Source organism: Chinchilla lanigera, unplaced genomic scaffold (genome assembly GCF_000276665.1).
Source record: "Chinchilla lanigera isolate Chin_1 unplaced genomic scaffold, ChiLan1.0 scaffold00028, whole genome shotgun sequence".
NCBI classification, from domain to species: domain Eukaryota; kingdom Metazoa; phylum Chordata; class Mammalia; order Rodentia; family Chinchillidae; genus Chinchilla; species Chinchilla lanigera.
Genome location: NW_004955429.1, coordinates 20368389 through 20392491, shown reverse-complemented (window position 1 = coordinate 20392491; position 24103 = coordinate 20368389). Strand labels below are relative to the sequence as shown.

The 24103-nt window shown below is 50.8% G+C and overlaps 1 protein-coding gene across 1 annotated transcript in view; it reads right to left on the bottom strand.

Annotated features, from left to right (window-relative positions):
- Positions 1-24103, bottom strand: part of Frmd4a (FERM domain containing 4A) — a gene marked incomplete at its 3' end in the record, with an annotated part of 571102 nt that overhangs the window by 160209 nt on the left and 386790 nt on the right. Inside the window, 1 exon segment of the mRNA XM_013515429.1 lies at positions 14466-14531. Within this exon segment, the coding sequence (XP_013370883.1) occupies positions 14466-14531 (66 nt within the window).

The window sequence follows — 24103 nt, the reverse complement described above, 5'->3', positions numbered from 1 at the left end:
CACGCAAGTTCGGCATGGTGCTCCTTCCTTACACATCTCCATGCACACAGGCCACTGTGACTCTATCAGAGCTGCACCCCAAGACCCGTGGGCTGAAGCGCTGGCCTCCAGGGCAGCCAAGTGTGGAGGGGCAGCCTGGCGAGGCCGGGCTCTGAGGTGCTGACAGCTGGCGGCTGTAGCAATGGGGCCCACCTGGAGGACGTAGGTCACCGGGACTGCACCTGCGAGGCACACCTGTCCCCAGCTCCTCACCTCTTTCTGGGCTTCTTTGCTCTCCTGGATGCCACCCTCTTCTCCCACTCCCTCTGCCAGGTTTGTGCCTTGCAGCCAGCCTTGGACTAAAACGCTGCAATGTGAGCCCAAGGGGCCTTTCCGCTTCGAGGTGCGCATGTGAGGTATTTCGCACAGCATCAGACACTGAGCAACGGTCTACTACTTCCTCGCTCTCTACTTCACATTCCGACAGCTGAGCAGCTGGTGGCCTCGGAGGCAACCTTCCCGGTAACTACTTTTAAGAAGGTAGAGGAATGAAATAGGGTTAGCTCCTGTAGAAACCATTCTTTCTGTGAGAGAAAGTGCATAAATTTGCTTCCCTAACTATTCGCCTGTTTGAGACTTGGTGGGAAAGAGGTCTGAATCGCGGGCTACCATGGAGGGCCGCTCTCCCAAGGTCATCTCTTGCTGCTCCACCTGGTACGCTGTGCTGCTTCCTCTCCAGGTTTATTCTGCATACCTGACTCTGGAGATTGTATTCTGTGGACTGTAAGTTCCTGGGAGACGGGGACACCTTCACTGTAGAGTCTAACTGATCATAGCTTTGGAACAGAATAAAAGCCACCTGAGGATGACTAAGATGACTGCAGTGATTAATCTTCCAGAGCTGGGCTAGAAGAACCACCATTTCTAGAGGAATTTGGGGGATCTCACCACTCCTGCAGCCGTTCCTCTGGACAGAAGACCAGAGAAACCATCTCTATGAGGAGGCGAGTGCCCCAGCGCAGTAATAATCTCGGCCAACAAGATTCCTGCCATGCAATGCCCCGCAAAACAGTTCTGAGGAGCTGTGTTTGCATCTGCAAAGTTCTAGGTTTTCTGGTGAAGCTCCAGAAATAATTTGGCTTTGGGTGCAATCAGCATCCTTCTCTTTTCTTTCTCTGTGAGCTCACAGGACCCTGAGCGTTTCAGGTGTAGAGCTTTTCAGGTTTCCATGCAGTGCACAGCAGGCTCGGCGTCTGCAGCCTGCTAGCCCAGGGTAGAAGAGGACCCTTGCTGGGCCCTCAGCCACGTCGACAGTGGCTGTGATTAGAGAGTAGCACAGACCCGGCCAGAGCCCTGACTTCCCCTGCTGAAATGCTGAGTGCAAAGGACACCACGGCTTCGGGGCCAGAGGAGAGCAGACAGCCCTGGGAGCCCCGGGGGCAGCAGACACTGTCCCGGCAAAGGCAGCAGAGGGAGGCCCGGCCTCACTGCTGGAGGACCCTGTGGTGCACCGCTTCGCACAGTGCTGTTCTTGTGACTCACAGTAGCCCGGCCCTTTCTTCTTCTCTTTCCCTTACTTTCTTCAAAAAAAATTCTGAGGCTTAAAGAGGTCCCCTGCCCAAGGGCACTGGGAAGGGCTGGTGTGTGCCTTCAAAATTCACATTGAAGGGGCTGGGGATTTAGCTCAGTGGCACAGTGCCTGCCTGGCAAGCGCGACGTCGTGAGTTCAGTTCCCAGTACCGGGGGAGGGGGGCAAATCATATTGATGCCCTATGCCCCTAACAGCATGTGATGACCTCGGCCCTCCTGCCTCCAGAACTGTGAAACATACACTGCCGTGGTTGGTCCACCTAGTCTGGTACTGTTACGGCCACTGAGTTAACCAATAAAGTGACAGTTAAAAAGTCACTCAATGTCGAAGCTCATGCTCAGGAACAGTGAAGGCTTCATACGTTCACTGGGGCCTTGTTTAACGCTCCTGGCTAAGGAGTGGCTAACGATTTGGATGCCGTATCATTAGCTCTTGTTTGAGAATAAAGAAGCTGACCGGCTTTGGTCCCTGGTCTGGGAGCCCAATACTGGATCCTCGGAATATTCCAGGCAGTAGGAGGGTTTTGCTACATATGAGCTGTGTTCACACTGCTGAAATGACCTGGGCTGGAAGCTGGTCCCGGGAGGCAGCTCTGGGATGAGGAAGCTCCCATCCCAGGGACTTGGAGCCTTGGGCTAACAGCCCGACTGCCCGACTGTGAGGAGGGGCGGAGAGGAAAGATCGGGTCCAGTCACAGGGCTCTGATTTGCATCCAAGTTTCACAATGCAGCTATTAGAATTCCCGCTTTAGCAATGAAAAGCCTAACTTCCCACGGCCACATGCCACCCGCACGGCACAGGCAGCCAGGACTCCAGCTTGGACCTATTTTATTTGAAGTGTGAGCTTTTCCCCCACGGATGGCTCTTCGGTTCTGGCACATTTTCCATTGGCAAAATGAGATAAATAGATTAATGTATATAAACTTGAAATAAAGCTAAGTGTATCCTGTTCCAAACACTGTCTTTTATACTGATTTCATATCGTTTTTGCTTTGTTTTGTTTTTTGTCTTTTTTGAGACAGGGTCTCCCCATGCAGTTCAGGCTGGCCTTGAATGTACTTTGTAGCACAGGCTGGTCTCGAACTCACAACGATCCTCTTGCCTCAGCCCCCCAAGTGCTGGGATTAGATTTCATATCATTTTGGCGCATGTGTCTTACATAAGTGAAGGCTAAAGTAGACATTTTTTCTTATTCCCTTATGTGGCAACAAAATAAAACAAAACTATTCAGGGGAAGCTCAGCGGCGGAGCACTTGCTTAGCATGTCCCACCACCGGCATCATAAAAAACAAACAAACACACAGACAACCGGCTCCAGCCCCACTGTCTGTTATCTTTATATTCGCTGATCCTTTTAATCCAGAGGTCTGGGTCAGATCACACTGCACCACACTGGTCACTAAGGAGGCAGCAGAGCAGCAGCTCCGAGGTGGGGAAGGGGCCAGCCCCCGGGAGCCGCGTTGGATGCAGGCAGGGACCCGGCTGCGCTCCAGGCCGCCTCAGTATGTGCCGGTGGTGACTGAGGACCTGCACTCTCACCTTGCCCCCAAGCAGGGCGACACGGTTCAGTCAGAACCCCACTGCAGAACGGCTGGCGTCACCCTGACAGTGGTAGCTCTGTCCCCTCGTCTTGCCCAGCTGAGATGTAGAACGGTGCACTGCCCCAGGCTGGATGGAGGAGTGGGCGGGTTTCAGGGAGCTCTCCCGCCACAGCAAGAGTTACCCATGGAGAAGCCGCCTTTCCTGCTGCTGGGTGCTGCAGGAGTCATACTGCCCGGTGTGGCCGCTGCTGGTGTGAAGCACAAGTCCTGGGCTGCAGGGCAGACCCCGGGCCCACTGCGAGCCCTGCGTTCCACGTGAGATTCCGTGTTGCTCGTGAGTGCGGCGGGGTGGGAACACTGTTGTTAAGGGTCACAGGCAGCTCTGCTCCCTCATTCTGTGTGAGTCATGTGCAGGTGTGCGTGACTGGGTGAGTGTGTATGTGCATATGTGAGTGTCACAGATGTTCATGTGAGTATATGGGTGTTTATGTGAGTGTGTGAATGCATGCAAGTGTGTGCATGTATGCATATATGCACTGTGCATGTGTGATGTGTGCACGAGCATGCATGTGCATCATAGGATAATGTATGCCGGTGTGTTCATGTGAGTGTATGAATAGGAGTGTAACACACATGTAGGCACATGTGTTTATGTGAGTGAGTACGTGAGTGTGCATGTGTATGTGTGTTCATATGAGTGAGCACAGGTGAGTGTGGGAACGTGTGTAAGTGAACAAATACATGTGCATGTGTTTATGTGTATGTGTGTGCATGTAAGACAGTGATGTTTGTGTGACTGTGAGTACACCAGCACATGTGTGTTAACATGTGTGAGTGAGCATGTGCATGCGGGTATGTGCTTGTGAGTGTGAGCATGCACTGTGTGCCTGACCCCACTCCATGCTGAAGGCATTTCCACGTCACACGCTCCCCTGGTTTACATGTTGTTTTATTCATGTGCACACGGGAGTGAAACACAGTGACTTGCCCACAGCTCACTTCTGATACACACCCATGGTCAAGTGAGAAGGAGCGCTGAGGTACCCTGAAGGTTATGGCAATTCCAAAGGACCTCTGAATCCAGCACACAGATACTGGTCTGCTGATGCGCTTCCTGCTAGTTATGAATCAGGCAGGCCGCAGCGGAGGAAAGGGTTCATAATAGCGACATATGGCCCGTGTCTCTGTAGCAATATCTGCGGATCTCTCAACAAGTTAAGACCCAGCAGTCACTGTGCGGGTCCATCACCACCCTCACAGGATCCCATGTGAAATTTCAAAGCCTCCATCCCTAAAAGAAAACGGTTCCCGACCCTTGGAACTGGTGCTTAGGCATTCCTGGGGGAGTGTGGCTCTCCAGGGAATCATCAGATTCCTGGGATTCCAGCAGGCCTGGTTTCAGCCACATGTTCTTCCAAGCCATGGGCAGATCCCGTGTGTCCTACTGTGCGGCAGAATCTGGCCAGCACGCCGTCACCTCTGCGAGAGGCGCAGCCCCCAGTGGGAACACAGTTCACGCTGGAGCTGGTGGTAACCTGGTCTGTGAGCGACACGCTGAGAAACGCGACCCTTAGCCTGCTTGTAAAGGACAGCATGTGCTTCCCTTCTGCCCTCCCCTCAACTCACAGCCAAGACACCCACTTGTACGTAGCTGTACTTTAGTGTCATGTAGGGTCAAGCGTTACGGATTAGGCATCTAACACTGCGATGCAACCATCCAAAGCACTTCTTCGTAGTTGGACCCTGAGAATGATGAACGGTTAGCACGCTTTGACATAACTGGAGTGCAAACCTTAGCCCACTTCTCTAGAAGGTCACCTGGTCCCTGCATAAACGCATGTACACAGGTGTCACACCTGTCACCCCCTGACCTTGTTGTACATGGGAAGGATGAGCGGTGATAGCTGGTGTGCACGAAAAGACCAGGGGACGATGCCCAGGCAGCTGAGACACCTTTGAAGGACAGTCAGCCCATTGCTCGTTAAGTAAACTCACACTAAACTCTACGAATGCTCCACTTAGCTCTTCACACAAGCATATAGAAGACCCAATTACTAGAAATAGTAGCCTTGTAAATTATGAGGCATTTCACAGCATCCTAAATGCTTTCCCTCAGAGCCAAGGGGGCTAGTGGTCCCATTCTACAGATGAGACAGCAAAGGCGAATGACTGCCCAGGTGCTCATCCCTACTGGGACATCCAGCTTGAGCCTCAGACTCCAGGTAGGAGAACCCTGCTCTGTGCCAGGGGGCCCTTGAGTACTCTGCATGTCCTAATTCACTCCATCCTAATCACAAGTCTACGAGGCAGGTGTCAGTGACAACTTCCAGGTAAGGTTAGCGTAGGAGCGCTGGAGGCGGCTCTTGTCCACTGTGGAGGAAGACACTCAAAGAGGAGACACAATCGGCCATGGCCACATTGCTGCTAAGTGTGCATGTCAGGTTGTGAAGACGGGCCACTGGAGCCTACACTCTCAGATGCTGGAGTCTACCCTTGCTCCAGAGCCAGGCTGCCTGGTTTTGGATCAGTTCTCTGCCCCCTATCAGCTATGCAACCCTGGATAAGTTCCTTAACCTCTCTGGGCTGGGAGGCCCTCATCTGAAAAACAAGAACATGGACAGCGACCTGCCTCCCACCATGGGGCTGATCAGATGACTGAGCACACACAGAGCCCTTAGAGCAGAGTGGGGTACAAACCATGGTTCAGTTAAGTAATGTGCTGATGAATCACGAAGCCATATCATTTCTGAAAGCATTTAAAATGTGGCTGACATAATTAAAGCTCACTTTACACCGAGCTGTTCAGCAGTGTGTTTGCTCACATAAAATAAAGGACACTTACAATTTCTACCTCTAGTGTCTGCCTAGAAGAGCGATTTCTAAACGCACAGCTGTCTGCTCAGGCTGCCCCCTGACAGCACCGAGCTCTCCATTTACGTGACATCAGCGGAAGGATTCTGCAGCCTAGAGAAATTTGAGAACCAGTGCTCTAGTGCAGTAGGGGTTGGTAGTTGCTTTTGTCCATTACTCTTGTCCAGTTCTCTGCCGTTGTAAAGTTCAGTGTGGCCACTAGCACCACAGAGAGTAGACAGTAGGCCGTTTGGGGCAAAACGCCCTCTGTACCCCTTTGATATTGTGTCTTTTGTAAGCAGGACCCGGGTACATTCCCCTGAGTCAAACCCAAGTTCAAAGCGGAGAAGTCCTGAGCACTTTTGAGCGGGGATGCGTCACAAGGCAGCACTTCGGGAAGAATAATGTGCTTGTGCAGTGTAGGACCAGGGGGCACAGCCAGACACCCAGGGTGAGGGCCTGGGGGGGGGGGCGCTGGGGCCGCGGGAGTGTCCAGTCCGTGGTGTACACGCCCACCCTGGGGCAGGCACTGGCAGGGGAGGAAGGTCACTCCCTCGCTAGGCCAGAAAAGGGTAGGATTAGGGGTGGGGCAATGGTAGAGCGCAGGCGCCCCACGCTGCAGTCTCGGTGAGTAGGGGCCGGCAGGCTCACTGTGGGGTCGGCCTGTGAATCAGGCTGCTGCACTGACGGGCTGGGGCAGAGAGCGGAGCCCACTGGGGGCTGGGACTGGGGCTCTGGCAAGATCCAGAAATTCTCCGCTCACTGTTAGCTCTGAGCGGAGTGATGAGGACGCAGGACCCCTGAGCCAGTCCGACGCCGCAGGGTGGTCTGTGAGGGGGACCAGCAGGCACTTCCTGACCTTCCCCGCTCTTCCTCACTGTTCTGGGCCTGACTGTTCTAGATGCCCACACAGGCCTCCCGCCTTCCTTCTCTGGGTGGCAGAGGGGCCAGAAAGCGTACGTGCACACCTGTCCGCCCGGCCCTGGGCTTCCCCTCCAAGAGCTGCTCAACCCCCAGCCGCCTCAGGACAGAAGGGCCGGCTGTGGACCTGCCCGCCCACAGCCGCAGCCACCACTTGCCCCACCGGACGCAGACTTAGCCCAGAGGGAGCACGGCTGGGCCTGCACGGCGCGGCGGGGGACACAGAACAGATTCTTCACCAAATAAACCAGCACCGGCAACACGCCCTACGCCACCTGCCGGGCACGCCAGCTCCAGGTGTGCCGGCTCGGGCCCCGGTCCCGTACTGTCTTCGCTCACATAAAAGGGGACCAGCATCCTCTCCATTTTCAAATCCTCCCCAGGAGTGTGTGCACGAAGCGTGGCAGTGCACCCCTGTAATCCTAGCACTCTGGGAGGCTGGGGCAGGAGGATCCCACGTGTAAGTCCAGCCTGGGCAACTTAGCAAGATTCTCACAATAAAAAATTTAAAAAGGGGCTGGGGATGCAGCTCAGTGTGAAAACCCTGGGTTTCATCCACAAAAAGCAAAAAGCAACAACAAAAAAACCAGTGACAAAGAAACAGAGTGTGTGCACATAGGTGTGTTTGTGTCTTTCACTCACACTGCGCCAAACTGCGCTGTGCTGAGTTCATCTTCATCTCCCCCCCCCCGCCTCGCCCCGGGAGCAAGCGCCTGGCAGAGCCCCCGGGCTCCTCCTCCGCACATGGTCTCCCCTGGCACTGCCTTGGAGGGTGCATGGGGATGGCTTTGCAAAGGGATCGCAGGAAGAAGGACTCAGCAGTAAGACAAGAAATGAAAGCAAAACCGTAAAAAGCAACTTTGCAGGACGTTACCCACGGGTGAAGGAGAGGGCGCTGCCGTGTCATTCCTCCCCACTCCTGCCCTTCATGTTGGGCCTGACCCACAGGAAATCATAGTGTTTGTGGGATGAAGTTGGTCAAATATTGGCATTTTCCAGTGGTTCCAACAAATGCATTTCAAAAGGCATTAACATTTGCATCAAGGGGGAAATGGGGCGCAGAAATGGGAATGTGAGTGGGAGGAGGAGGGTGTGGGGGAGGGGAGCAGAGGAGCGTTGCTAGGCAACCAGCATCCTGGACCGGTCTGCCAGGAGCTGGAGATGCAGGGATGTGGGGAAGGCCTCCTTCCTCCCTCCCTCGCCTGGGCCTGGCTGACCTGTCTGGCTCTGGAGCTATGTGGGGTCCCTGTGGGGGTGCTGGCATCAATCTGCTCTGTCCAGACTCACGGTCCCTCCAGGTCCCTCCGGGAGGCAGGGATTCGCCTTTGTTTTCAGCAGTGCAGAGCGCTTCCCAAGCTCTCTGTGGAAAGGACGCGTAGTGTCTCCTGCCTCCCATCTTGGGAAACTCGTCCCCTGTCTGTGCCCCCGTGGCTGAACTTTACGCGCTATTTCCTATTCCTCCACACCACTAAATGGACTTCTGATTCCACGTCAGTTGCCACCACACAATCTGCCTGCGTGCTACATCGGAACATTCACTTGCTTCACCGTGAGCCTGCCGAGTGTTATATCAGCAGCCACCCCCGAGGCTGGGGAGACATCTGCTTTGCTCATTTGGTGGCGCGCCCAGCCCTGCAGAGAGGTGGCTAATAAAGGGCAGCGGCGATGGTGCTGACGTTTGAGGTCTGCCCGGCAAGGTGCTGCCCGAATCTGCTCTGCTCCTGGAGGAGGTGGCCCAGGCCCTGGGAGGGCAGGGACAGAGGGTGCACAGCACCGGGTCCTCCGCCACCTGCCCCCAGCTCTAAGCACGGCTTCTCCGCCCTGGGCTGAGACAGGAACTCCCGGTGAACCGGGCGCAGACAGGAGCAGATGGCAGACACGGCTCGCACTTCGCGGCTGGCCCGGCCAGCAAATCAGGACGAGCCACCTGCCCACCCGCTCAGCTGAGAAGGCAGGGAATCGACTCTTCTTTTCTTGGCTCCGTGTGCTTTGGGGGAATCCCTGGTTTCCTTGGTAGCAAATAATCCTTTGCATTTTCACAGCAGAATATTAGGAGCCACAGAAGGGGCTGGGCTTGGGCTAGGTGTGTGTCGGGAATGTACAGATGGCCCAAGTCTGTTCATTTATTCGATGTGGCACTATTACCGCTCTAGTTACTTTAAACATCACAAGGGCTTTCGTGTCGCCCACAGTAGGCCAGGCTACTTACTGTGCCCACGCTGCGGCTTGATTCACAATGCTTATTAACTTATTTCACCTTTCAGATGAACTCACAGCAGCGTCACTGTCAGGTGGACAGAAGTGACTGGGTAGGAAGTTACTCCATCCACTGCCCTGTGAGGTCCCCGAGGCTGATCACATGTGAAGATCCTTCATCTTCGCGTATCCCCTGTTTAAGTCTTTCCTAGATGGACGAGGAGCTGAGTTCAAAGCTGTCAGATGGCTGGGGAAAACCCTCTTTAGTTGCAGATTTGAGATAAGGTTCAAAGTCTTCACTGCCCGTCCAGGCTGCAGGCTGGGGCAGCCACAGTACAGGCGAGCTGCGTGGGGGCTCAGGTCTCACCACACACCTGTTTGTCACACCAAGGACAAGAGTACAGCTGACACCGCAAACCCTGTGTTCAAGCTCTATGCCTTACTCAGCTACCTAGTGACCAAGGGCACGTTATTTAACCTTTCTGCATATCTTATTTGCTCACCCAAGATAGGTTCAACTTTACACAGTTACTCTAAGGACTAAACCAGCTTCGTATAAACTTTAAAAAGAATTGCAACATATACTTATTATTATACCAGACACCCAGAGTAAAATCTAGGGAATCCTATTGTAGTCATAATTTTTTTTCTCTTGTTTAGGTCATTTTCTCTATCCTTTAGAGACAGCCATCCAACAGAAATAGAATGTGAGCCACAAAGTAAGCCCGATAGAAAAATTTTAACTTTTAACAGCCATACTGAGAAAGGAAAAGAGGGGAGGTTCCTTTAATTATATATTTTCTTGAACCTCAGATATCCAAAATATCACCAGGTCAACATGGAATCACTGTAGGAGTCATGAATAAGCCATTCTACATTTTCAAACAGTGTCTATTTCGTACGAACAACACATCTTAGTCTGCACGGCCATGTCTGGAATGCACAACACAAGCTGGGGCCGGTGGCTCCTGCCCCGCGAGACCTTTCCTGGGCTTCCTTCTGCCCCTGTGGCTTTTTCAGGATCGGGAACACTGTGCAAGGCCAGCAGTGATGTCACCACGGTGGTCAGTTCTCCAGGACAGCACGGACTTGCAAGTATGGCCCATTTTTCAACATCATGGGGACATTTTGCTCCTCTATTTTACAAGAATGGGGCAGTCGCACATGTCCCGCCAGTGGCCACTGGGAGCCTGGGTCAGTGTGGGGAGACACCGTCGTCCTCTCGGGGGGACACGGGACTCGGAATAGCGTCCCCACGGAACAGTCGCCTGAGCAAACACACGGGCACGTGGCTGCGCTGGCAGAGCTGCGCCGACGCAGAGGGCTCGGACGAGGGAAGCTCTGTCGTCAAAGGGAAGAAACTCTGCCAGTGGATCACCACTCTCCTCGTCTACAGTGATGGGAAAAGAGGTATAATGAGGCAGTCCGTGGAGGGGCAGGCACTCCTCCATTTCCTACGCTGGGCTACCTCCCCCTCGGGCGGGAGGCCCTCTGGTACCTCGAGCTCCCATCAAGCCTCCCAAGGAGGGGCCGCACCTCGGTCTTTCAGTGCTAGAGGAAATCCCTTCTGCTCTGAAGAAACCCCAGAGACAGAGCCCAGATCCTCCCTCTGCGATTTGCACCATCCCATCGGCCGCTTCTCAGCCCCCTAGTGCACCGTGCTCACTGGCGCTAACGCAGACTTCCCTCCCAGTGCTTCCAACACGCTCCTCCAGGTGTGCGTTCCGATCATAAAATGAAGAAAATAATTTCAGAGGAGCGACAAGAAGCTGAGACTTGAGCAGCTGAGTTCATGGCACCGTGCGTGCCATCCCCTTCCCCGGCGGAGGAGGCGGACATGGCGGCCGCCCTCATTCCGATGACGGCTTCTTTAGGACATTTCCAACCAGGGGGGAGAATTGGGGATGACCGCGGGAGAGACACTGTCTGTGGGCTGGACCAGAGGACTGCCTGGCTTTCCGACCTGTCACATAACCAGACCCTGTGGCCGAATGCTTGCATCATCTTTCCTGCTGTTTGTAAGAGGGATTTGAGGACCAGGGGCTGCATGGTAAAGACATGGGTGACAGGAAATTGCCTGTGGCCTTTAGAATAATTCCTGGTACGTACACCCGTGACCTTCTGTCCTAATCCAATGTGGGGAATGTGTAATTGATTGGGGACAAGCAGGGATCTGGAAGCACAGATTTCACCCAGTAACCTCGAAGTGCTTGATGTAATCAGCGCTCAGTGTTAGCATCACGGCCATTTTTCTCTCTAGTTCAGGGAAGGGGAACACTATACCTGAAGGGGTCGGGTTCACAGCACTGCATGACATTATCCGACTGTCCGGCTCCCAGCACCCTGTGATGGGAAGCAAGGCTGTTTCCTAGTGAAACCAGGCACAACACTGACATGGTCTGCAAGGAGTGGTGGATGCCGAATCTGCTTCCTCAGCTAGCACTGCTGCTGGAGTAGTTTCCTGCTTTGGAAGACCTGAGGTGCAGCTTTTGACGAGCCTCCTACCCCAACAGCTGGTGACAGCTAAGTATACCTGGCACCTCTACCGGTCTCCTGCTTCTTAGGGATGTCTGCAGCTGGTCATCTTGTCTAGACCCATCCGCTTCCTTGTGGGAGACACACATTTCCTGAGGGCCTACACCCGCACCTTGCACACTCCGCCGGGTGAGTGCGGTGCCTTCTCCAGCCCTCTCCCGCTCAGCACAAAGGTCAGGCCAAAAGGTCTCAGGGGCATCGCTTCGTCCCAGGCTTAGATGAATACCCTGAAATCGCTCCTATTCTGCCAAAAGAATATAATCCTGGATGACAGAATTTTGTGGGCAAGAAGACAACTCATATATTTAGGTTGGCTTTTGTTTACTAATCTTGTGTATTTTTTAATTTTGCTGATGCCCACTTTGCAGTAGAGTTTGGGATCTTTCTGTGTGTGTGCATGTATGTGTGTACACGCACACACACACGTGCATGTATATATGAAAAAGATATGCACATGGCTTTTTAAAAATTAAATTAAATCCCCTGCTAAGCAATTGGTCCTGTCACAAGAAATCTTTTTAAAGATATAATATCAAGGCATTCTAGGACCCTCACGCTCTCTCATTCGGAAGTATTTATTTAGTGACATCATGGGTCAAGCATTAGGCTGGGTACTGAGGACTCGGAAACCAGACGCAGACTTAGCTCTCATACTGATGTGGGGCTCCAGGAAATGGTGATCAGGAAACAAACAATGACAAGGAGCGACTGCATCGGACTGGGGACATAGGGCAGGGGCATCGAAAAGCCAGGCTAGGAGGGCCCGTTGGCAGCGAAAGGGAGCACCCTTTGAGGCGGGCTCTGGGGGTGTCTGGCACATTGGGAACTGCAGCCCGAGTGGACACTGGCCAGGTCAGAGGCAGGGGTGTTGGAGGGACAGTGTTCTAGGAAGAGGGCACGACACGAAACGCATGCTCCATAAGGGGTGTGAAGAGCACGAGCTTCTCTCGCTTGACCTAATCCAACACTTTCTTGACTGGACAGGGTTGAGGATAACTACTCTCAAAGTGCACATTGAGGGCCGGGGATATTGCTCAGCAACACAGCGCCTGCCTGGCAAGCCTGAGGTCATGAGTTCGATTCCCAGTACCAAAAAAAAAAAAAAAATCAAACTGCACATCGACAACTGAACAAAATCCCTGCTACTCAAATCCATTCCAGCCGTCCCGGTCACATTCTCCCAAGTCCTCCAGCCACTCTGCGGCAACCCAGTTCCATGGAAGGTCTCATTTCCTGTTGGAGGCGGCTTCCTTATAAGCCCAAGCTTGGATTCCAGAAAAGCACATACAGCACAGCAGACGGGCCACTCACCCATGAACCCTTCCCACCCATTCTTAACCATGTGCAGCTTCAGATGTTAGGGAGTGAAAGAGTCTCTAATTGAAAAGATCTCGCTCAACTTTATGGTTTTCCTTTAATGCCTGACTAGCCTGAATCCAAACCACAAGTTTGACTTTTCATGAGGGTGCAGGCCAGTCTGGCCTCATAAGGACACTGCATGTAGGGAGAAGTGTATTTGTAATAGTGGGCAGACTATTTTTTTTTAAAGAAATGTATTTAAGTCTGGGTGAATAATTAGGTAATAATTGTTATCTCTTTCTGGAATTTATGCAGCTCTTAACAAAGACGATGGTGACTTATGGTGACTTGGAAAATGCTAGTGGAGGACAATGTGAAGTGGAAAAATAAAATGTAGTGAATCATATGTACATTATGATTACAACCATGTGAGAAAGTTAAATATGAAAAATGTTGGATAGAAATCCACCGAAATGAGAAAAGTGGTTGAATTAGTGTGGTATGATTGTAAATATTTCCATTTTTTATATTTCCTATATTGTATTTGTAACATCTTTAAATGTGAATCCTCGTAAAAGTCCCAACTCTTAGGGTGAGCAATTTGAGCTCTTTTAAGTGTGAGTCGCACATACGAGTAAAAGAGGACACGGTCTGCACGTGGCTGTCCCTGCGGCACTGTATCACCTCCCCCAAGTGAGCGAGCCTGTGCACCAGGCCCGCCTCCAGCCCACTGGTAAACTACTGGTAGCATTTCCATGGCAACATCTACAGAGGAGGAGTCACAGTGCCCTCAGAACCTGAGAAAGACATTTGAGAACATCAAGCCGAAGGCATTACCAAAGGTGAAGTCCAACAACACATTTCAAAGCTCTTTGAATCAGATTTCTAAACATCATCACTCCTTAGGGCTCAGGGTAAAATAATGGTCTTTACCAAGACAAGATGGGCACCACCTCCATCTACAGTTCCAATGACTTCCAATGACCCCAATGTAGTCTTAGATTGGGAAGAAATTGGTTGATTTTCTATGCTTCTGCTTCTCCAGATGTTCACAGTGGCGGTAATGTGCACCGGTGGGACAGGGGAGAAGGGCCCAAGTAGCCCTCAGAGGGAAGGCAAGCATAGATTCTTGCTCAACAACTATGAGAGATCAACTTGAAGAGAATAAACTGTTTTCTGTCTCCTCAGAGCAAGGGAAACTAAATCAGCTTTAGTTACAGCGGAAGTTATTCAGGTTACATTACCACAAACTCTTTCCAAGCAGAAAGAATAGCTAATGGCAGTTGCGGAATTTCCTTTTCTAGAGATTTGTAACAATAGGTTAGATGTACATCTGGTCTTGAATGCCTCAGGCACGGCATACCCAGAAACAGACTGAACAAAAATAGCACGCCCACAAAGCACTAGGGTGTGTCCCAGCCATTCTCCCACGGATTTTAACAGATAGAGATTTAAGAACAGTAGACACCCTCCCCCGCCATCCCTCCATGAATCAACCTCTGAATCCCATTAGTATCAGAGCAAACTCAGAAAGCTGACCAGAAGGGCTTTACCTGTACTAGGAGTTCCAGCTTCCTGTCATCAAGAAGATGTACTTGACATCGACGGCCCTCCGTCATCTAAGAGGGAAGAGAAACGGTGGTTACTGAGAGTCCAGAAGTCAGATAAAGTGTTGGAAGCTCCCTACCCTGGCTCCGCCAAGCAAATTCCTCTGGGTGAAGCTTTCCGTGGGGAGTTGGCACCACACAAAGCCAAGGAGCGGCAAGACTGCTTCATTCAGAAATTCAAAAATATTCACTGAGCACTTTCTGTGTAGCAGGCACTATTTTGGAAGCTGGGTATAAAGTGTTTAGATAATTTAATTTTAATAAAGATGGATTTATTTTGAATAACTAGCGTCCAAATTTTTGTAAATGTAGTAATGGCTGTCATGAGCCAGCTCCTTCCAGGCCAGTATCTCACATGACTTGATAGCTCCCATGAAAGACGCTGTTCCCCAGTAACCAGCCTCCTTCAGCAGACAAAAAGAAAGGGCACACAGAAGCAGAACCTGGCCTTGTCTCATTGCAGGGCCGTTGGAGTGTTTCTCATGAGCACTTTCTCCGGGAAAGATGGTTCTCTTCTCTCAGTATCAGACAGGAAATATTCTCTGACCATCCGCATGTCCAAAACTATCCTGTGATAGCCTATGAGAAAATTCCCTTATTCCTACCTCAAAGCAATCATCTCATCATGCTTTCATGGAGTCAGATGTCTCTAGTTTTAAGATCAAATTAATCAGTGTATATGGCTTGGACTGGTCAAATCTCAAATAGCTCTGAATTCTTAGTTATCATAATGACTCAGCACTCTTCAGCTCAGAAAAATATCAAAAGTTTCACCAACCCCAAAGTACTCTATCAAAGAGTTTAAAACTGCTTGGAAACCTGGGTAGAACCTCAGCCTGCAGGCTTACCATATTACACATACAGGTCAGACCAGGAGGCTGTGGAGAAGAGATACATCTATGAGAAGTCTTTATTCACTCTTTGAACTCAATAAGTAGGCTGGAGTCCTAACAGAATCACGCACACAGTAGGCGTTCTGATTGACTTAATTTTAAAAGTCCATCAGCTTCATTTTAATCATTCTACTGTCAGGTTCAATGAAAGCCATCACATTTTACAGTCAGACCAACATCTGTGCTGCCACACCACATACACAGATGATTCCTTCATCAAAACAGTACACCAAAGAAGTACAATTCAAAATTCAAATGTGCAGCTAACAGTCATTGCACAGATCTAGAGCTATGGAAAGTCGCTTCCCCTTCGGAAGGTTCATGGAGTGAAGTTCTAGGGAGGGAAGTGGTGCAATCACCCAGCACATCCTTTGAAAAATGTGTTGCAGGTTTGAGAGAATTCTCAGGAGAGGAGATATGGGAAGAGTTTTATGGAAGAAACGCTGCTTGTGCTTTGCACCTTTCAAACAAAGTTTTGAGTTGCCTTACACTGCAGAATATGAAGTGTATGCACATGCTTTCAAGTCACTTACTCAGATTCTAATAAATTTTATGAAAACAACTCGGTATCTGAAAGATGGTACTATAGCAAATAACCACAGTAATAAAAACAAAGAGCTAGTTCATCACTTTCTCAAAAATATTTCAAAGCATGTGAAGTTTGGAATTAATCAATGTAAATGTTAAAAGATTTACCCTGAAGGTCTTAGTTTCATCTGGAAAACAAAATTTTCATTAAATTAAATAACCTAACTTCATCGGCTCAGCAATTCAAGGAAATAGCTTGTTGTTGTTAGGGTTTAGAAGGGAAACAATTTAATACAGGACACATACTTTACACGATTATTTTATAATATTCATCCAAAGGGTCAAATGCAAAAGAGTGTGGGAGATCTGTCCATGCACTAGAGACCCAAAGACTCCGGCTGAGGGCCTGGATCCCAAGGCAATGTCCTGCACGAGTCCAGCTGAAGACCTAGAGCCCATGGCAGTATCCTGCATGAGTCCACCTGGAGTCCAACTAGAGCTCATGACAATGTCTCATGCAAGTCTGTATCAATGATATGCACTGGGAAGGCAAAGGTCAGTGGCAGAAGCTAGAAAGTCTGCACCAGCGGGATGGAAGATCTGTGTCAGCAGGCTGAGGGATGTGCACTGGAGCCAGGAAGCAATGCTCAAGGTAAAGACCAGAGCTCCCCTAAAGAGAACGGCAGCCATCCTCAGTGACAGTGAGGACCCGAGCTCTTCCAATGATTCCTGAGTTCCTATCGGGAAAACCCTGTAACAATCTTTTCCAGAAGAATCAACAGCACACCATCTTCCCCTCCAGTTCCCTTTTTATGCTGTTGGCAGCAGTCCTCTGGTCGGCCCTCCACACCCAGCACCATGCTGATTCAGTTTAGCTGGGTGTTCCAAGTTGACCATTAGTTAATCCACAACAGTCCACCCCTGGTCAACTTAACAACCAGACACATTTCCTTAAACCATAGTTTTCAGTGGCAGATTTGTGAGAAGTTAACATGTCTTGGTCTATTCAGATTTACATTAGTATAACAATTACATGTATACAATTCTTATTGCACTCATTTCTACACCAAAAGCAAACTATTCAAAGGGTATTCAAAATTCAAGGTTAAAACCATAATAATTTGACTAATTAACCTGATCACAAACATGTCTCTAAAAACTACATTAAAATTATATTAAAAGAGCTGTTATAATCACAATCCTTGCTTCCCATTAATTTAACAACAGGCCATGGCAACACTAAAAACCAGGAATCTCCTGCATCTTAAATAATTTCTTCCCTTCCCTACTGGTGAAAGGTCATTTTTCACTGTCCTGTTTCTTCTCAATAATCACGTTCTCCTCTACTTAATCCTTGCAATCCACAGTTCCACTGGAGCCTTCCTTCTGGCCAAACGTTTCAGTCACCCTACTGGTCCTTCACTCTTCATTCTGAACATAGATCTGGCCAAAAGCTCTCAACAGTAATCACGCCACCCTCCCAATAGCAGACTGCATTGAAATTTTTCTGCCACCCGTGCACTATCTTTAAACACAAACAAATGCAGACCAACTTCCTGTCAAAGCACAATATGTAACAGGTGGGATCCATCAGCCAATGAAGTCCTCAAGAGAGACCTTCTGAATGTTGGCCTAACCGGCAGCATTTCCATTAGTAATCTGATTTTCCAGGCTCTGACCAGAGTCTCGCATGTAGTTTATAGTGCACAAGGCTGCCTCTTAGGCCAGTCTCTCTGGCCCTCTAAATTAATTCCAAAGCATCTTAAGCCACATGGCCAGGCAACGACACAGCAATGACGCCCCTTCTGGTACCAAATTCAGTCTTTGTTACTTTTCTCTCATTGCTGAGACAAAATACCCAACACCCACAAGTTAAGTGGGGAAAGGTATATTTAGTTCACAGTTTGTGGAGCTTTTAGTCCATAATCAGCTGGCTCCAAGACAGAGTGGCACATGGCTGAGGGGCAACAGTTCATAGAAGCAGAAAACAGCAGAAGTAATGAGAGAGAGAGAGAGAGACAGAGACAGAGAGAGAGAGAGGGAGAGAGAGTAGAGCCTCTCTCTCTCCCATATATTATACGGACTCTAATGGGGTTAGGGTGGTGCCAATCCAATCAGTGGACTAATCCAGCGACCCACCCTTAATCCCAGCATTGCACCTCTGAAAAAACCCAAGAGGCTTTGCGGGGGACATCTAGACACAAACCATGACACAAACCATAACACAGTTATGTACGGAGATGTCACTATCTACTCCCAGGGAATTTTCAAGCAGCCTCATATTTCAAATATCCCTGCAAAAAGTTGGCACAGAGAAGAGAGTCTGAACCAAAACTCACGTGTGAGTCATGCTTGTGAAGGTACAACTTCCTGTGACAGTGGTGCTGCGTCTTGTTTCTCAAAGGAACACCTGTTTGTTCTATTCTCCAGTAAGGCTGGAACGCCCTGTTTTCATCATCAGTTCAAAAAAAGGTCACCCTCGAGGGTGTGTACCGACAGAGCAGACATCTGTAGCTTTGTTTGGCTTGCGAGCCACACTGAAATTTTCTTCTGAATACTAACAATCGTAAAATAATACTGCTTTCCTTTTTTTTTTTTCATTTTCAGCTGCTCGGGCACAAGTAGAGCCTTGGCATCACCCTCAAAGGAAATCCTTTGGAAAACAAGGCTTCACATAGATGCAGCTGGCATTTATTCGAACCACAAACTGTCTTACTACAATGCAATTCCATACCAAGCCCAGGCCTGCCAAGCGCCCCGTGACTAAAAGAGATGGGTGGAAAAGTGTTGTTTTGAAAGCGAGGTGTCCACCCTAATTCATCCAGCCTTGCTGTTAAGACGCACTCTGAGTCATGAAGATTATGCGTAAACAGAGACAACAGTTGTGATTCTAGCTAAAGCAGGCACAGCAGAATATTGCACGAAGCAAGATATGCACACACAGCAGCCAGTACAACTGTCCTGCACTGGAACAGGGATTAGAAGGCACAATTAGAGGCATCAGATGTGCGAAGGCAGCAGACTTACGGGTGGCTCTTTTCCACCCTGCCCCACCCAAATACTATTTAACAACTTGTTCCCATTTTTTTTCAGTTAAGAGGGTAAAAAAGTACTTCATCTAGAAAGATGAATGATACCATTTGAGGTCAGCCATAGGAAATGGAGCTTGACAACATTTTTACTCAGCAAATTCGATTAGCTGGACTTCTATTTTTAACACATGAAATCAAGTTTACTAATTTATAAATGAGAACCAGAGCTGTCACTGGGGCCAGACTACTCACAATCGAATGCCGACACGTCCTCTCCCTGCACACGGCGTGAACAGGAAGCCAACTGTGACCTGAAGTGGTCCCGGAAAGGCAGGATCCGGCAGGGGAGGGTGGAGACGTCTAGGTTTGAGGACATCCACCTGCGACAGCTCAGGTGGGAACTGTCACAGGATAGCAACCTTGGAAACAGGCAGGAGCCTGTTTTCACAGAAGTGCAAGGCAGCTGGGCAAATGTTAGCATAGCCACAGATCCTGGGCTCCCCCCCAAAAATGTGTGATTTAAAATAAAAACTAAAGAATAGCCAATCAACACATGCAACACATGTTGTTATTATGTTTTCTCAGTATCTCGAGGCTAATTTGCACTGCAATGGGATAGCAGCACCTCTGGGGAGGAAGGGGACAGGGAAGCAGAGGGCACCTGCTTAGGGTCATGGTCCTAGGTCTGCAAACAGTCTTTCCACCAAGTTACCACATGCCTATTCAAGTAGTCAGTGCCTGGCGTAAAGTAAGTTACCAGGTCACAACCTGGCACAGCGCATCAACTTTCTCTATTCGTGTAAGTTTATTTATCTATGGGTATGCATGCCTTTGTAGTGTTGGGATTGAACCAAGGACCTTGAAATGGAGCCACTACTCCACCCTTCTTTTAGTGTTTCCTTTTGTGATACGGTCTTTGCCAAGTCACTGACTTGCAAACAGCCTGAGTTTGAATTTTTGACCCGCCTGCTTCAGCCTCTCTGAGTGCATGGATTACAGGCAAGTGCCACCACACCTGGTTTGACACAATGAATTAAAAAATACTAATGACTCATGTGCATTAAGAAAGAATGAAAATTTCTAAGTCGTGTTTTCCTTAGGAAAATCACCACCAGTCTCTAAAAGACCTGAAATGCTGTGCTTAAAAACCTGATTATCAAACAGAGCTCAAGAGTTCAAAAGCATCAGCCAAAGCCCAAACACAGACATCAGGCGTGCAGCAAACCGCCCCGCATGAGGTTCCTGAGGACCATCCCAAGGATGCCGGATGCATTACAACAGCACCTCACAATCTGCCCTCTGACCCGGGCTATTCTGTGGCTCAGAAGGAAATTCCAAGGCCCTGACTACAACTTCCCAGCACAAGTCACTGTTGGAGTCCTGATTTCTGGGTCACCTCAAAGTGTCACATCCGTCTCTCCTCTTCAGATTCCTCCTCAGAAAAACTAAGTCTCAGGACTGATCTAGGTATCCAAAAGTCGTAGGATCACAAAATATCCATAATCATAAAGCCCCTCCCAGCCAGGTGGGAATTAATGAAGGCGACACATCCGCAGTGACCGCAGGGACACAAGCTGACAGCAAAGGCACAGACAGATAACTCCAGGTGCCTGGAGGCTGGGCGGAAGAACCCACCCAGCGGCTGCCCACTTTTGACTTGAATCATGGAATAAAAGATGCAATAGCAGGGTGCACCTGGGGCCTCCCTGCTCAGCACCTTCCAAATTTGGAAGGAACAGTGCCCATTTTTATGGATCTATCCCGAGCTCACTCTCGACAGTGCTGCCATAACCAAACCAGATGACAGCAGAGGGGAAGAGACACAAACACCCTACATTGGAAGTCTTACTCCCAGAGACTGACCTTGTCCACATTCCGCTCTGTGACCCTTGGCAAATGATCCCCCTCTGTCTTTCTCAGGACTCTTCTGTACTTAGAGGAAGAACACACACAGGCTGCCCTTGAGGCTCTTGGCTGCTAAAGGCATCTGTGGTTTACAAAGCCCAGATGAAAGTTCTTAAGTGAGCGGCTCTGCTAGAAGCAAATTAACACGGCAAAGCGGTGCGGTGTGCACGGCAGACCTGCAGTCCACTCTTCGGTGTCATCTTCTCACGTCCCACAGGGGCCGAGGTTGTCACTGGGGTCACTGCTGCACCTCGGGATCTTTGGCAAGTCTGTTCTAGTGACGCTGCTGCTGCCTGGGTCTCTGCCTCCAGCTAAAGGAAAGTGGGTTTTCTCTGATATTGCAGAGATGCTGTGATGTAGCCCAGGGAAGGGGTGCAGCGTGAGGCTGCCCTGTCTGGGGTGGGGGGTCACTTTTAGTCCCCTGGTGTCCTGCTATGAGGACCCAGTGAAGGTTCAAGCCACATTCCTGTGAGAACACCAATTTAACTATTTCCACATGACACCACTGCTGGGCAGTCAGAAAATGTCTGTGGGCATAAAGTCTCCAAGACAAAGGGGGACCCAGGCAGGGACAGAGTGAGTGCAGTCACAAGGCCCCGCCCACAGCCCTGCGGATTGCAGAGGAGCAGCCTTTGCCTAAGCTGGCTGTGGGGGAGGACCGGAAGGAAGGACATACCCTCTGCCTGCAGTCAAGCTTCGCATGGAGGACAGGCTGCTGGCGCGGAAGTTGGGTGGCCAGCTGTAGAAGGCCAGGGCTGAGCCTGGGCCAGGACAGACAATCGTCTTCCCTGTGCCTGGACAGCCAGGAGGACAAGGACATGAGAACATCCAAAGGCGTGGGCCCGAAGTGACATGAAGCTACCACCGGGCTGCAGGCCAGAGCGGCACAGCCCTCCAGGCTGCGGATGGCCACCACACTTTGTGCCCGCTGTTCCGACCAGCCGGGCCCCTCCAGACTGTGACTGGCTCATGCCAAGGAGTCTTCCGCTGCTGGAGTATCTTCTGCCAACAGCACGCCCTCCACCTCCATCAGAGCTCACTGGCAGCATCTCAGGCCCCCTCTGCTCCGCCCCCACACTCACTCTGGTGCATGCGGCTTAAGGCAGCACCACCGAAGTCCTACAGGCCGGGGACCCAGGCCCCTCGGCTCTGTAACTGCCTATCAGAGTCTCTGAAGACAGAGACTCAGTCCTCCTGCTCCTCATCGTCGCTGCAGAGGGGCCTGAAGGGAGCACAGCTAGTCCCGGGCTGGCAGGAAACACAGGATGGAAAGTGGACACTCCTGGGTGGAGCTGGATGGAGCCCGGGCAGCAGTCCTCAGAGGGGTCGCTGAGGGCTGGAAGCCGCCTCCCTCCTGGCGGTGCCTCTGGCTCACGTGTGTGCACGAGGGATCCAGACAGTGAGGAGGCTGCCCTGAGGTTGGCCGTGTCTCCCCAGATCCACCCTTCTTCCCCAGGTCACCCTCGGGGTGAAGTCCACCCTCGACCAGCCTGGACTTTTCATTTCCGCTCCTCTGAGGGCCACCCGACCTTGCTGCATGCTGTCTGGAAACATTCTTCTTCCCCCTGAGGTCAAAGGACTGTCCTTTATGCCAAGACACAGGCAGATGCTGGGGACACACAGGTGCCAGAGGGGCCCTGGCCCCGCTCAAGTGAGAGACACATGTTCACCCTTGCACATTCTGTAGAGCCGTCTGGTTGACCCACCACAGGGGTTTTCCAGCCCACCTGGCAGCTACCCTAGGACTTGATCTCGTCTCTCCCTGCCCTGCTGCTAGGACATTGGACAGAGCCCTTGTTTTGATTTCAGTGAAACACAGGGGAAGCTGCTGGCTCCTCCAGGTGCTCCCTGTGGCTTGCTGGGGGCAGATGGGAGGACGTGGCCCCACCCAGTGCCAACCACCACGGGACCCGAAGGCACAAAGCCAAGCACTGGACTTTCTTCACTGTCCTTCCCAGGCCATGATGGGTCTACAGGGGTAAGAGGCAGGCTCTTGTCCTGGCTTCACTGCTGCTAGCTGAGTCTGACACTCAGGCCACATCACCAACGCGGGCCTTGTTCTCTAACCTGTAAAACAGAGCTGGCAGTGCCGACCTTGGGGGATACCTGTGAGAACAAAGGAGCAGACACACCTAAGGGGCGCCAGGCTCTGAATCTCGTCCTGCAGCCACTGCGGCAGGTGCGGACAGGCCTTTGTCTCAGCAGCCCCTCACCCGGACCTACGGGATGGCCAAGGCGCAGCTGCATCTTTCTGTCCCTCACCATGGGTTGGGGAGGAGGGAGTTGACATTTGGGTGCCTCTCCCCAGCGATGAGCACGCGCCAGGCCATGACAGGGCCCTGGCGGAGTGGGAATTTGATCCACACAGGAACCCGGAGGCCTGGTTCTGCTCCCAGGGCCGCCTGTGCTGACCAGACCAGCACCAGAACGTGATCCACAGAGTACTGGAGCTGGCCTAGGAAGGAGCTGAGGAGCACCAGGGTGGGGCACGGTCAGGCACTATTCTTACACACGCATCGCACACACAGTTCTTACTCTCAGCACGTGTCCACCAACATCCCGCAAGGGTGGCGAGGCAGGTACGAACCCTGAAGACACACAGCACACAAAGAAGCGGCAACAGTCTCTATACCCACCCTGCATCCCACTGTTGTCTTGGAGTGAGAAAAAGGTGAAGAAAGAAAATAACACCTGTCCTTCACCACAGGAGTCCTGGCCTCAGGGGCAGGACAGGGGCTTCTGTTGTTTCTGCTGAGTTTTGGTTTTGTTCTATTCTTTTCTTTTCTTTTATTGTATTTGTTTGTTTGTGGAATTAAGAGGCTTGCAAAGGACAAGGAAGATACCTCCGCTTTCTTCTGTTCTGACAATTGTACTTGGGATTTTTAGAGTCGAAAATGTGAGCGGAGTCAGGGAGCTGGGACTTAAGACAGAGTTTTTAAAAGTCAGGAAAAAAGGTTGAAAAAGAGAGGTAAGCTCGATTCTGTGGCTCTGACAGAACATTGCTTGTGAGGGATGGAGGCTCCAAGGTGACAATGAAGCTGGTGGAGTAGACCCGTGATGGAATGCTTGCCTGGCACCAGGGGGCCCTAATTCTATCTCCAGCACTCGTAAGAGAAAGCAAGAGAGAAAGAGAGAGAGAGAGAGAGAGAGAGAGAGAGAGAGAGAGAGAGAGAGAGAGAGAAAGAGAGAGAGAAAGAAAGAAGAAAGAAAGAAAGAGAGAAAGAAA